Source organism: Diadema setosum, chromosome 3 (assembly GCF_964275005.1).
Source record: "Diadema setosum chromosome 3, eeDiaSeto1, whole genome shotgun sequence".
NCBI lineage: Eukaryota > Metazoa > Echinodermata > Echinoidea > Diadematoida > Diadematidae > Diadema > Diadema setosum.
Genome location: NC_092687.1, coordinates 39,365,426 through 39,377,302, shown reverse-complemented (window position 1 = coordinate 39,377,302; position 11,877 = coordinate 39,365,426). Strand labels below are relative to the sequence as shown.

At 35.5% G+C, this 11,877-nt stretch overlaps 1 protein-coding gene and 1 pseudogene across 1 annotated transcript; one reads left to right on the top strand and one right to left on the bottom strand.

Moving 5' to 3' along the window:
* The first annotated feature begins 209 nt into the window (after positions 1–209).
* LOC140246851 (uncharacterized) lies at positions 210–4,746 on the top strand (annotated as a pseudogene).
* A 3,090-nt stretch (positions 4,747–7,836) lies between these two features.
* Positions 7,837–9,695, bottom strand: LOC140246850 (neuropilin-1-like). Its single transcript, XM_072326177.1, has 3 exons — positions 9,677–9,695; positions 8,599–8,843; positions 7,837–7,971 (listed from the first exon to the last, which is right to left on the bottom strand). Exons 1-3 carry the CDS (start codon positions 9,693–9,695, stop codon positions 7,837–7,839), a joined length of 399 nt encoding a protein of 132 aa, XP_072182278.1.
* Between the last annotated feature and the right edge of the window lie 2,182 nt (positions 9,696–11,877).

Below are 11,877 nucleotides of genomic sequence, written 5' to 3'. Positions count from 1 at the left end.
CATTTCTGCTAAAATATAAGATATTGTTTTAATAAACTTGTAGTGAATGCTTTTGTTTTTGTTTGTTACAGGTCTTTGTCCTCAGGAAGACCAACAGATGTTGAAGTCCTTTGGGACAAAGATGGTACAAGAAATACCGTAGCTGTTGATCAGCTGAAATTCAGGAAGGGCATGCTTCCCACGACTTCCCACTTGGAGTTCGTGTGTCAATGCAATGGCACAGGAAACTGTGAAAAGGCACAGTTACTGCTGTGTATGGGGGAGAGAATTCTGAAAGCAGAAGCGATGATGGAAACACAAGCACCGCAGACAGCAGCGACGAAGATGATACTTCTGATTATGACGATGATGATAACATTTACCTGTCGGACTTAGGTAAGATTGTGCGCACACAAATGAATACATACTTGTAGTAAAAGTATGGACAGTATACAGTGTGTGTGTTTATTCAATGCCTTCATAACTGTGCTGCAATGTTAGAAGTAGCTTATAAGTAGTGCCTGGTATATTAGGTTTTCATGGTATCAACTCATACACAGCACAACCTGGTATACCATGTTTTCAAAATAAAGACATGAGCGTGTACTTGTGTAGCCTTAATTCATGTTTATTTGTGTTATGCCTACAAAAGAAAAATAATGAACAGATTAGACCTTCTATCAGTATCTTTTCTTTTTCTGTGTCACATCTGCTTGTATTTTGTGTTAGTTACTTTTTCCAATTTCATAATGCTCTTGTTTTGCTGCAAAACTGAAGATCTATGTGTGTAGCCAGCAAGGCTGAGTTAAAAAAAAAAAAAACGACTTGCTGACACCATTCGGGTGCCCTATAGGTAACAAAAGAGTTTGTAAGCCTATCAGCAAATGCTATTTTTTTGCCTTACTTCCAATGATGTTTTTGTATTCTTCATAAGCACATGCAATTGACCTTGGAAAGAGGATGCATGTACCGCTTGACTGCTTTTGCATTTAATGCAGATCACCAGTCTGTTCGATCTCTGCTGATGGGCAAAAATGAAAACTCTTGTTTGTGGACATTTACATAGGGCTATCTGAAAAAATGTGTTATTGAAAGGTTAATCTTAACAAAAAAAAGAAAAATTCAACTTTAAAAGAAATATGATAATAACAGTGAAAATATATGCACTATGTATATTTTGTTTTCATCATTTACAGTTGGCATCAAAAAGGACATCAGCTGCATTCCAGAGATACCAAAGCTAGTATTAAACAGTGAAGGAGCACCTTTAGATCCATGGACCATCCCAGCAGAATGTCAGCTCTGACCAACTTCTCAATGGTGAGTATTTGTAAAGCCTTAATCTTGTTCAGAAACCCAACCAGATATGGTTGAATCAATCTTGTTGGCATATCAATTAGTAATCCGGATCAAATTATGCTATTGCTGTCATATAATAGCAAATAAAAAGAATGATATCGACTATACACAAGCATAGAATGTAGCATCCTGGCTACCATGTACCAGTATTTTTTGCAGTTGTCAGGGGTGGGTCAAGGAATTCTCTAATTTTTTTTTTTTTTTTTTTTTTTTTTTTGAGGGGGGGGGGGGGGGACCACATGCACATCCTCCAGTTTTTCTCTGTTTAGTTTTTGTTTTTAAAAAGGGCATCTTAAACCCCATGTGTCCCTGCGCGGATCCACCATGGGTTGTAATCTGGATGACAAAGAAATGATAAAGTCAACCTTTAAATAAATGTGATTAAAAAAAAATTGATATTTATGCACCATGTATTTTCTTTTTCTTTTTGTTTTCTTCATTTCCAGTTGCCATCACCAAGGACATGGACTGCATTCACGAGATACCAATACCAGAATTGAACAACGAAGCACCATCAGATCCATCCCAGCAAAATGTGTCTGACCAACTTCTCACTAGTGAGTGTTTGTAAAGCCTTAATCTTGTTGGGAAACCCAACCAGATATTGCTGCATTAATGTTGTTGGAAAATCCATTAGTAATTAAGATTAAATGATGCTATTGCTGTCTTATACACTTTAATAGCAATTAAAAAGGATGACATAAACTACACACAAGCAAAGAATGTATTATCCTGGCTATGATGTATCAGTGTTTTTTGCAGTTGTCAGGGGTGGGTCCAGAAATTCTGTGAAGTTGGGAGGGGGGGGACCACACGCATGTCCTCCAGTTTTTCTGTTCATTTCTTTTGTTTAAAAAAAAATAAAGGGTATCTTACACCTGATGTGCCCCACATGAATCAACCACTGGTTGCAATCTGGATGACATGTTATCCTTCTTGTCATATTGTAGCAAATGGCTAACACACAACTGGAGAATGCAGCTTGTCTGCCAATTGTACCTGGACCTTCCAAGCAGAGTGATAATCTATGAGCAATTTTCAAATGAGGACACATGTACTGTTTGACTGTTTTTGCATTAATGCAGATCACCAGTCTGACCGATCTCTGCTGATGGGCAGAAAAAAAACCTCTTGTTTATGGACATTTAAATAGGGCTTTCTGAAATTTGTGGTATTAAAAGGTTATTCTAAATAAAAAAAATTAAAAAATTCAATCTTTAAAAAAAAAAATCTGATCGAAACAATAAAATAAGCATGGGCTATGTATATTTTGTTTCCCTCATTTACAGTTGGCATCAAAAAAGACATCAACTGCCTTCCTGAGATACCAATGCTAGTATTGAACAATGAAGGAGCACCGTCAGATTCATCCCAGCAGAATGTCAGCTCCGACCAACTTCTCACTGGTGAGTGTTAGTACAGCCTTAACCTTGTTGGGAAACCCAACCAGATATTGCTGAATCAATCCTGTTGGAATATCCATTAGTAATCCGGATTAAATGACGCTATTGTTGCCATATAATAGCAAATAAAAAGAATGACATCAACTATACACAAGCATAGAATGTAGCATCCTGGCTCCCATGTACCAGTATTTTTTGCAGTTTTCAGGGGTGGGTCCAGGAATTCTGCAAATTGGGGGGGGGGGGGGGACCACACGCACGTCCTCCAGTTTTTCTCTGTTAATTTTTTTTTTGTTAAAAAAAAGGGGGGGGGGCATCTTAAACCCTATGTGTCCCCACGTGGATCCACCATGGGTTGTAATCTGGATGACATTTTGTCCTTTGAAAGAAATGATAAAGTCAATCTTTCAATAAATATGATTTTTTTTAAATGTAATATTTATGCACCATGTGTATTTTCTTTTTCTTTTTGTTTTCTCCATTTCCAGTTGGCATCACCAAGGACATGGACTGCATTCACGAGATACCAATACCAGAATTGAACAACGAAGCACCATCAGATCCATCCCAGCAAAATGTCAGCTATGACCAACTTCTCACTAGTGAGTATTTGTAAAGCCTTAATCTTGTTGGGAAACCCAACCAGATATTGCTGCATTAATCTTGTTAGAATATCCATTAGTAATCAAATTAAGATTAAATGATGCTATTGCTGTCTTATACACTTTAATAGCAATTAAAAAGGATGGCATAAACTACACACAAGCAAAGAATGTAGCATCCTGGCTACCATGTACCAGTGTTTGTGTTGTCAGGGGTGGGTCCAGGAATTCTGTGAAAGTTGTGGGGGGGGGGGGGACCACACGCACGTCCTCCAGTTTTTCTGTTTGTTTCTTTTGTTAAAAAAAGACAAAAATAAAGGGTATCTTACACCTGATGTGCCCCACATGAATTAACCACTGGTTGCAATCTGGATGACATGTTATCCTTCTTGTCATATTGTAGCAAATGGCTAACACACAACTGGAGAATGTAGCTTGTCTGCAAATTGTACCTGGACCTTCCAAGCAGAGTGATAATCTATGAGCAATTTTCAAATGAGAATGCATGTACCGTTTGACTGTTTTTGCATTGATGCAGATCACCAATCTGTCCGATCTCTGCTGGGCAAAAAAAAAAAAAAACTCTTGTTTGTGGACATTTACAAAGGGCTACCTGAAAATTGTGCTATTAAAAGGTTAATCTTAGTAAAAGAAATTATAAAGTCAATCTTTCAATAAATATGATGGAAACAAGTAAAATGTTTGTGCACCATGTGTATTTGTTTTTCTTTTTGTTTCTTCATTTCCAGTTGGCATCACCAAGGACATGGACTGCATTCAAGAGATATGCTAGCATTGAACAATGAAGCACCGTCAGATCCATCCCGCAGAATGTCATCTCTGACCAACTTCTCACTGGTGAGTGTTTGTAAAGCACTTAATCTAATCGGGAAACCCAACCAGATATTGCTGACTCAATGTTGTTGGAATAACCATTAGTAATCCGGAATAAATGATGCTATTGCTGTCATATGATGACATCAACTATACACAAGCATAGAATGTAGCATCCTGGCTAATATGTACCATTATTTTTTTTTACAGTTGTCAGGGGTGGGTCCAGGAATTCTGTAAAGTGTGTGTGTGTGGGGGGGGGGGACCACATGCACGTCCTCCAGTTTTTTCTGTTGATTTTTTGTTAAAAAAACAAAAACAATAAGGGCATCTTACATCCCATATGTCCACGCATGGATCCACCATGAGTTGTAAGCTGGATGACATCTTGTCCTTTCAAAGAAAATCATGATAAATTCAGTCTTTTAATAAATATGATAAAACAAATGTAATATTTATGCACCATGTGTATCTTGTTTTCCTTTTTGTTTTCTTCATTTCCAGTTGGCATCACCAAGAACATGGACCGCATTCAAGAGATACCAATACACACTTTGTACCAGAATTGAACAATGAAGCACCATCAGATCCATCCCAGCAGAATGTCAACTCTGACCAACTTCTCACTGATTATTGCTTGCCTATGGTGCCTACAGTTGTTTGTGCATGCAAAAGCAATTTAGTCTATATATTCAAAGTTTTGATAATTTATCTCCCCACCACAATTCGCCATGTTATGATTTGTCTATTCTATAGCTATTAATATTCTATGATATCATTATAAGCTTTGATATTTCTTTAACAATAATTGTCACATTTTTTCATGTGAAAGATGTACATGTAACAGCTTTATTCCTTCTTCCAAATGTGATTTGATTTCTGTAGGACCGTTGCGTAGATATTACTGTTATATCGAAATGAAAGTACACTCACAAACATGCACATAATAACAACTCAAATCATACAATGTACTTTTTTTTAAGCCCTAAGACCGGAGTTATTAGAGATTCACTAATATTAGGAGGAAGTTGGCCTTCTGCTTTAAGCCATTTCCATCTGATGAATGTTTCAGTATGTTTTTCAATATAAACTGTATTGTGTACAATTTTTTCATGTTAAAATCGGTTTAACAATTGATTTAGATCAATATCTCTTTATCCAAAGACATTTTGATTTGTACATTTAAAAATCTCGAGGAAATGTAACCATTGTATTAAAGAACATATTCATTATCAATGAATTTAAATCAATATTTATTTTACCACAGACATCTTGATCATTCTGTAAATTCAAAAATTTTTAATGAAATTGTACCATTGTAGTTAAGAACATGTTCATTCCTTTTCTTTTCTTTTTTGATGTGAGATATGGATTGATTATGAAATAAAAATTGCTGCATTTTAATGCAGCCTTGTCTCAAGACTCACTTTCTTTGTTTTGTTTTGTTTTTCTCTTCTATGTACTGTGATCTCATATCGTGAGGAAATCATAATATTATGCACAATAAAATGTCAGCATATATAATTGGAACTGAAATGGTATTCATAGTACTACTTGAATATCATTTAAGTCAATCCATGTTTGTGTGTGTGGATGTTTCTGCGTAGAAAATTAAGTTGCATCTGTTTCAGAGTCCTGAACGTATATACAACAATGTGAGACAGACGTGTGGCTAAGTAAATTTTTTGCTTGTTATTTCTGATGAGCAAGCTGATAATTGAGTTTTACCCAACTGAATGATCATGAGTTATGTCTGCCATGCATGTGAACTGTAAAAGAAAATCTTTATTCATGGGTTAAAATGTACAGTATTCATCATGGCAGCTTAGAAAGAATGAAAGTTAGGTCATGATTACAGTCATGATTGCGGCATGAATTATCACAAAGAATAGCAAGACTTGGATGTGTGATTTTGGCTTTTGTTTACAGTATTGGAGAGTGGGAGAGAGGGTTAAAGCGTTGCAAGGGAAAGAGAAGAGGTGGAGGAGAGCAATGAGAAGATGAAATGAGAGGAAAAAGAGGAGGCAGGCTGCAATGAAAAAACAATAATTTCATATGCCCCACCTCTTTCACAATACATGTATAACCACCTTTTGCGTGATACAAATTAGATACAAACTGATCAAAGATAATGTGTCCTAAACATGAAGTGGGTTTTTTGATTGTTTGTTTGTCTGTCTGTTTGTTGTTGTTTTTTTTTTTACATCAAAGGAACTCTCGTCTGATGCCTGAAACGTAATTCATGTCAAAAAAACAAAACAAAACAAAACAAACAAACAAAAAATCTGCAGAGGAACCTCCCCCTCCCCTACCAGTGTTTCATCATGCATGCCAAAACTAGACCTTGGACGTATTTGTACTACATCTTATGAAATTATGACACAGAATAGTGGCATTCACACAAAAATATGCACGAAATCACTCGTTTTACAGATAAATACCACGTAACCATGCATATCGCATAGACGCGCGTGTTATAAGAATAGGATACGTCGGTTCGGAGATCGCACTTTCGGTACGCGCGTTCAGCAAACTGACGTATCACCCCGATACGTCAGTTCGGATGACCGCGCGTACTGAGAGTGCGATCTCCGAACCGTCGTATACCTGTTTTTCGACTCTTCCTGTGCGGAGGCCTTTCTTTTTGTGAACGTAGCATTAGTTTTATTCATACATGATTTTAAATACATATATTATACGAATCGTCTGGAATTTGCCTTTCTTTTCATATAAAAAGATCGGGAATAAAAGTAAGAAATTTCTTTACACTAGACTTCAAAGGATCCCAAACTTCAAACGCGTTTTTCTCGAAAACGTGTTCTCGCACACCGCTGACAGATACGACGGTTCGGATGGTCGCCGACGAAATATAGTCAAACTTCAATTTTCACTGCAGAATTCCCCATCACTTTCAGAATTCTAGGAAAAGGATTTTAGAAATAAAGAATAAGAAATAAAGAGTAAGTGTTAAGGTAAAAGTCGATCATGTTAAAAAGTATGAACGTACTGCCAAGTACAGATCGGTCACGGGAGGGGGCTAAATTTGAAGCCGCACCAGTTGGAGACATCAAGAGCCAATCAAAATCGTCGTTTCTGTCTTGACTCCAGCCGCACATGCTGATGTCGAAATCGCACTCCGTGTTCTCTAGACTGTCTGCAATAAAATATATGATTCGTTCTTCATGTAGATACGAGATTAGTAGCATTTAACATCTTGACAAATCAATACAGTTTTATTAAATTATGAGAAAGTAAATTGAACGTCTAAAACAACAAACTTGCACACAGTAATTGGACACAGATGTGTCATTGAAGAAGTGTAAAAAGAAATAGGCAATGACGAAACATCAACCTTATGAATCGTATCTTGATAGCTCTGCAAGAGATACAAAATAAGTATTTCATAGAAACAAAAAGACTCATGAAATGAGAGATACCGTTGTCATGGTTTATCTTTAGTCCGAAGATTTGAATAGCAGAATGTTTTTTTTTTTCTTTTATAGAAACCCAAATCAGTAAACATAATCTTGCATTTTCCTGCTTTAGTGATACAAATCATATCTAAAACCAATTTCTAGATGTCATTGGATAAAACACAAATTGAAAAGAGTGTGTTCTGATGAATGACAATACAGTTCCACAGAAGCTCAGTACATATTTCAATAGTAACCTTGAGGACAGCTTCCGGAAAGCAACTCGATGTCATCGATGGCGATACAGCCGGCATCACCCGAACCGATGACAATTTCGAAGATTACTTTTAGATATTGTGATGCTGGCACAGCGATTTCAACCTGACAAAGACAAAGTGAATATACCAAAACACGATACCTACGACAGTCAAACTGGCAAATACCTCATCAGATGTGTTCTGTATGTACCAATGGATCAGCCTTAATACCTACAATGTTTGTAGTCTAATGATCTGATTGCTATAAAGAGGACAGTGTAGTCATAGTAAATCATGTTAATGATAATATAATAATAATAATAATAATAATAATAATGATAATAATAATGATATCACTTATACTGATTACAGTATTCATATTGATAATGAAAATAACTTTAATCATCAATATCTATATAGCGCCTTTCTGATACAATTAAGCTGTGCTCGATCTCTTAATTATTATTTTTTTACTTTATGAGCCAGGAACTTAGCCAGGAACTTAATATTACTGGTCATAAAAAGCCATATGCATACTGTTCTCAACGTTTGCGCTGAAGAAAAATTATTCACGTGAAACTGGGGACGTACTTGAAATTCTTTTGAGATGATTTTTTTTTTTTTAGATATAAATGGATTTTAGTCTCATTCGATGGGTTAAGCAAGGAGGTGAATAGTTACTACGGCTGATTACAAATTTGGACACTGCGAAAAAAAGTATTTAAACAGTTTATAGTTACGTGTGCATTACCACAGAATTTAGCCAGATAGTCCCCTGGTTGCCTCTATGTTCAAAAATGACCTCCGGGTGCAACGAATGGGTCATATTTTCCTGGACGGTTAGGACGCGTAACGTCCCCACGTCAACGCCAGTCATGTGTGACCAGAACCTGAGGCAAGTGGCGTTGTGACCGCTCGGTACGAGGAATGTGGGTCCGGTGATCCTGGCCGTCTCGCCAGATCTGCCTTGTGACTCGACGAAGACGTAGCCACCGTCTGACCAACAATAATGTGCAAAGGGATTACATTTGACAATACTCCATTACAAATTTTGTAAAAACATCATAATCATGTATTTTAATGTTATACGCCTATATATATATATATATATATATATATATATATACATTCATATGAAGAGCTTGCCTCGAAAAGGGACTTGATCCTTTTTCAATGGATTTGGTGCATTTAGGACGCAAAGTCTCTCTCTCTCTCTCTCTATATATATATATATATATATATATATGTATAGACATTGGACTGTGGTAACAATGACAGTAATATCAATAATCATACTACTACCACTGCTTTCACTACTACCACCACTACAACAACAACTACTACTACTACTACTTCAACAACTAACCGTGATCACCATAATAATAATATAAATAATGATAATATATGACATTCCGGTGGACATCAGGGGGGCGTTTCATCAATGAGTTCGTCGGAGGTTTTCACCGACAAATTTGCTATCAGCCAATCAGACGCAAGGATTTCAGTAGCTTGTAACAGTTGTCAGTGTAAATCACTGACAAAAAGTTTCATGAAACGGTCCCCTGGAGTCATATTTTCCTACTGTAAACCTTGGCTGCATTGAATGCGTTGGAATCATTTCCGTCGTCATGGTTATAGTTAAAATATAATAAAGAGCTCTGAGTTCATCGACCCCCTGCGTGGTGTTGTACAATGTAAATTTATTAAAAATAATGTACCATATCCACCAACTAATTCATTATCTTCCAACCGAGGTGTAACACCATACGTAAATTTATTACAGGGTGTAGCTTTCTCAACTTCTAGGATACTTTGAGAGTACTGCTCACCAATTAGATTATTTACCATTTTCTATTAATTTTGTTTACCCTCCGTCGTGCTTTTACAAGCAAGAATTGTAAGATATCAGCAATTGAAATACATCATTTTAACCACTATGTCGGGATGGAAAGGAACCAGCGGTAATCGAACCTGTCATCTATACTACAAGAACCATGAACTTGGAACAAATACCCACGTTTCAACATTCTCACATTGTTTCATCTAGTAACCCACGGCAGACAAGGCATATTGAAAATAACATTATTAAGCAGAGAAATGGAGATATTATGTATGAGCTTATTCGAATCAAATTTACTGCGTTACACACACACACACACACACACACACACATATATATATATATGTATATATATATATATATATATATGGAGTTTGTTTGCAAAAACCGACAAGTCCATATTTGCCAAATGGAGATATTTGCGATTAAAGCTCAAGAAAAATAAAGAGAATAATAAGACAATTTTTGCTTCTTTTGACCATAACTTCAAAAAGATACCGTTATATGTAGTGCCCAATATATCATTTAAAAGGTATTATTTTGTACTTTATGACACAGATCTTACTTCAAAAATCTTCAAAAATGGACTTATCGGTTTTTGCAAACAAACCCTTCATATATATATATATATATATATATATATATATATATATATATATATATATACATGTATATATTATAGACAGTAGTATTGAAACAAGCCCACGCGGTTGACTGCAGGTTCATCCGTATTTATTGCAGCTCTGAGTCTCATGCAACCTCAATGAGATTCAACAGCGTGAACTTGTTTCAATACTTCTGTTTACTAAAGCTCTTCCTTTGAGGATATCGAGCACTCTTCATAGTAGGATTGAATCACCAAGTGTGTGTGACAATAACAATAATAATAATAATAATAATAATAATAATAATAATAATAATAATAATAATAATAATAATAATTATTATTATTATTATTATTATTATTATTATTATTATTATTATTATTATTATTATTATTATTATCTTTATTATTATTATTACCAACATTACAGGACAAATTGCCTACTTACATATAGTAGTGTGGTCGGCTGAAGGGCACGTTTCTGACGCCGAGGGATCCCCCACTCGAATCGACCAATCAAAATCATCGGCGGTACTCTGGACCCATCCACAGAAATCCACGTCAAATGTACAATTTGTTTCTGTTAGGGCTTGAGGATAAAGATGTAATTAGATAATCATCTATTAGTAGTATTATGATAACTATTCATATCAGTATCATCCTTATTGTCAAAAATAAAAATGGATGGACAAGATGTTAAAAAGAAAGCTATTTACAGAAATGTTCAGTTTAATACCTGGCAATATCCAGGATAACGAATCGCTGTGCTGAAATTTTAATAAAACCTCAAAATATATCATTATGGATGTTGCATTAACATCATTCATATGCCAGAGTCACACTCAACAATACGAAGTTCTAAGTATACAGTCATTAATATGAAAAAAAAAAACCGTTACACTATATCAATGCTTTTAATACAAAATATGCCAATTAAGTGTTACGCATAACATTCCACCAGTGGAATAACCTCTCCAGTGCAATTTCATCTTGGTAGGTATGGATTATACCACATTCAGATACTGCACCCAGCGGGAGATACTATTATCAAAGTAACATTTAAAACTGCATCAGTATCTATTTAGATCCGTTATTTATCATGCGAACCGCTCTGAATAGTCGAGTCACTTGATAAGAATATGAAATAATCGAAATCTAAAATTGGAAACCTTCCAAGACAACTATTATTTCCAAGATAAGTATTGTGTTTTTGGAAATTGTACACGCAGTAACATAAAACAGTAGACTGAGTAATTTTCAAGAAAAATCAGGATATGAAAAGTGTAAAAAGGAACGATTTTCTAAATGGTAATTATATCCCTATGCTTCCTTGTCTGCAGTTTCTTTCCACAAAATTTCGCACAAGCATAGTAACAGATTAATGTAAATTATATTCTTAACAAACGAATAACACATACAAATCAAACAAAAAACAAACATATCTTCATTTTGTTTACACACTCCTCTGACCGGTTCTCATGATTTTATATGGGCTCTACAAAAATTGAAGCAACTTTCCGTATCCTATAGATTTAGAAAAGTTACCAAGCAAGAACATAAGAGGTTTTGTAACAACGAACAAAAGA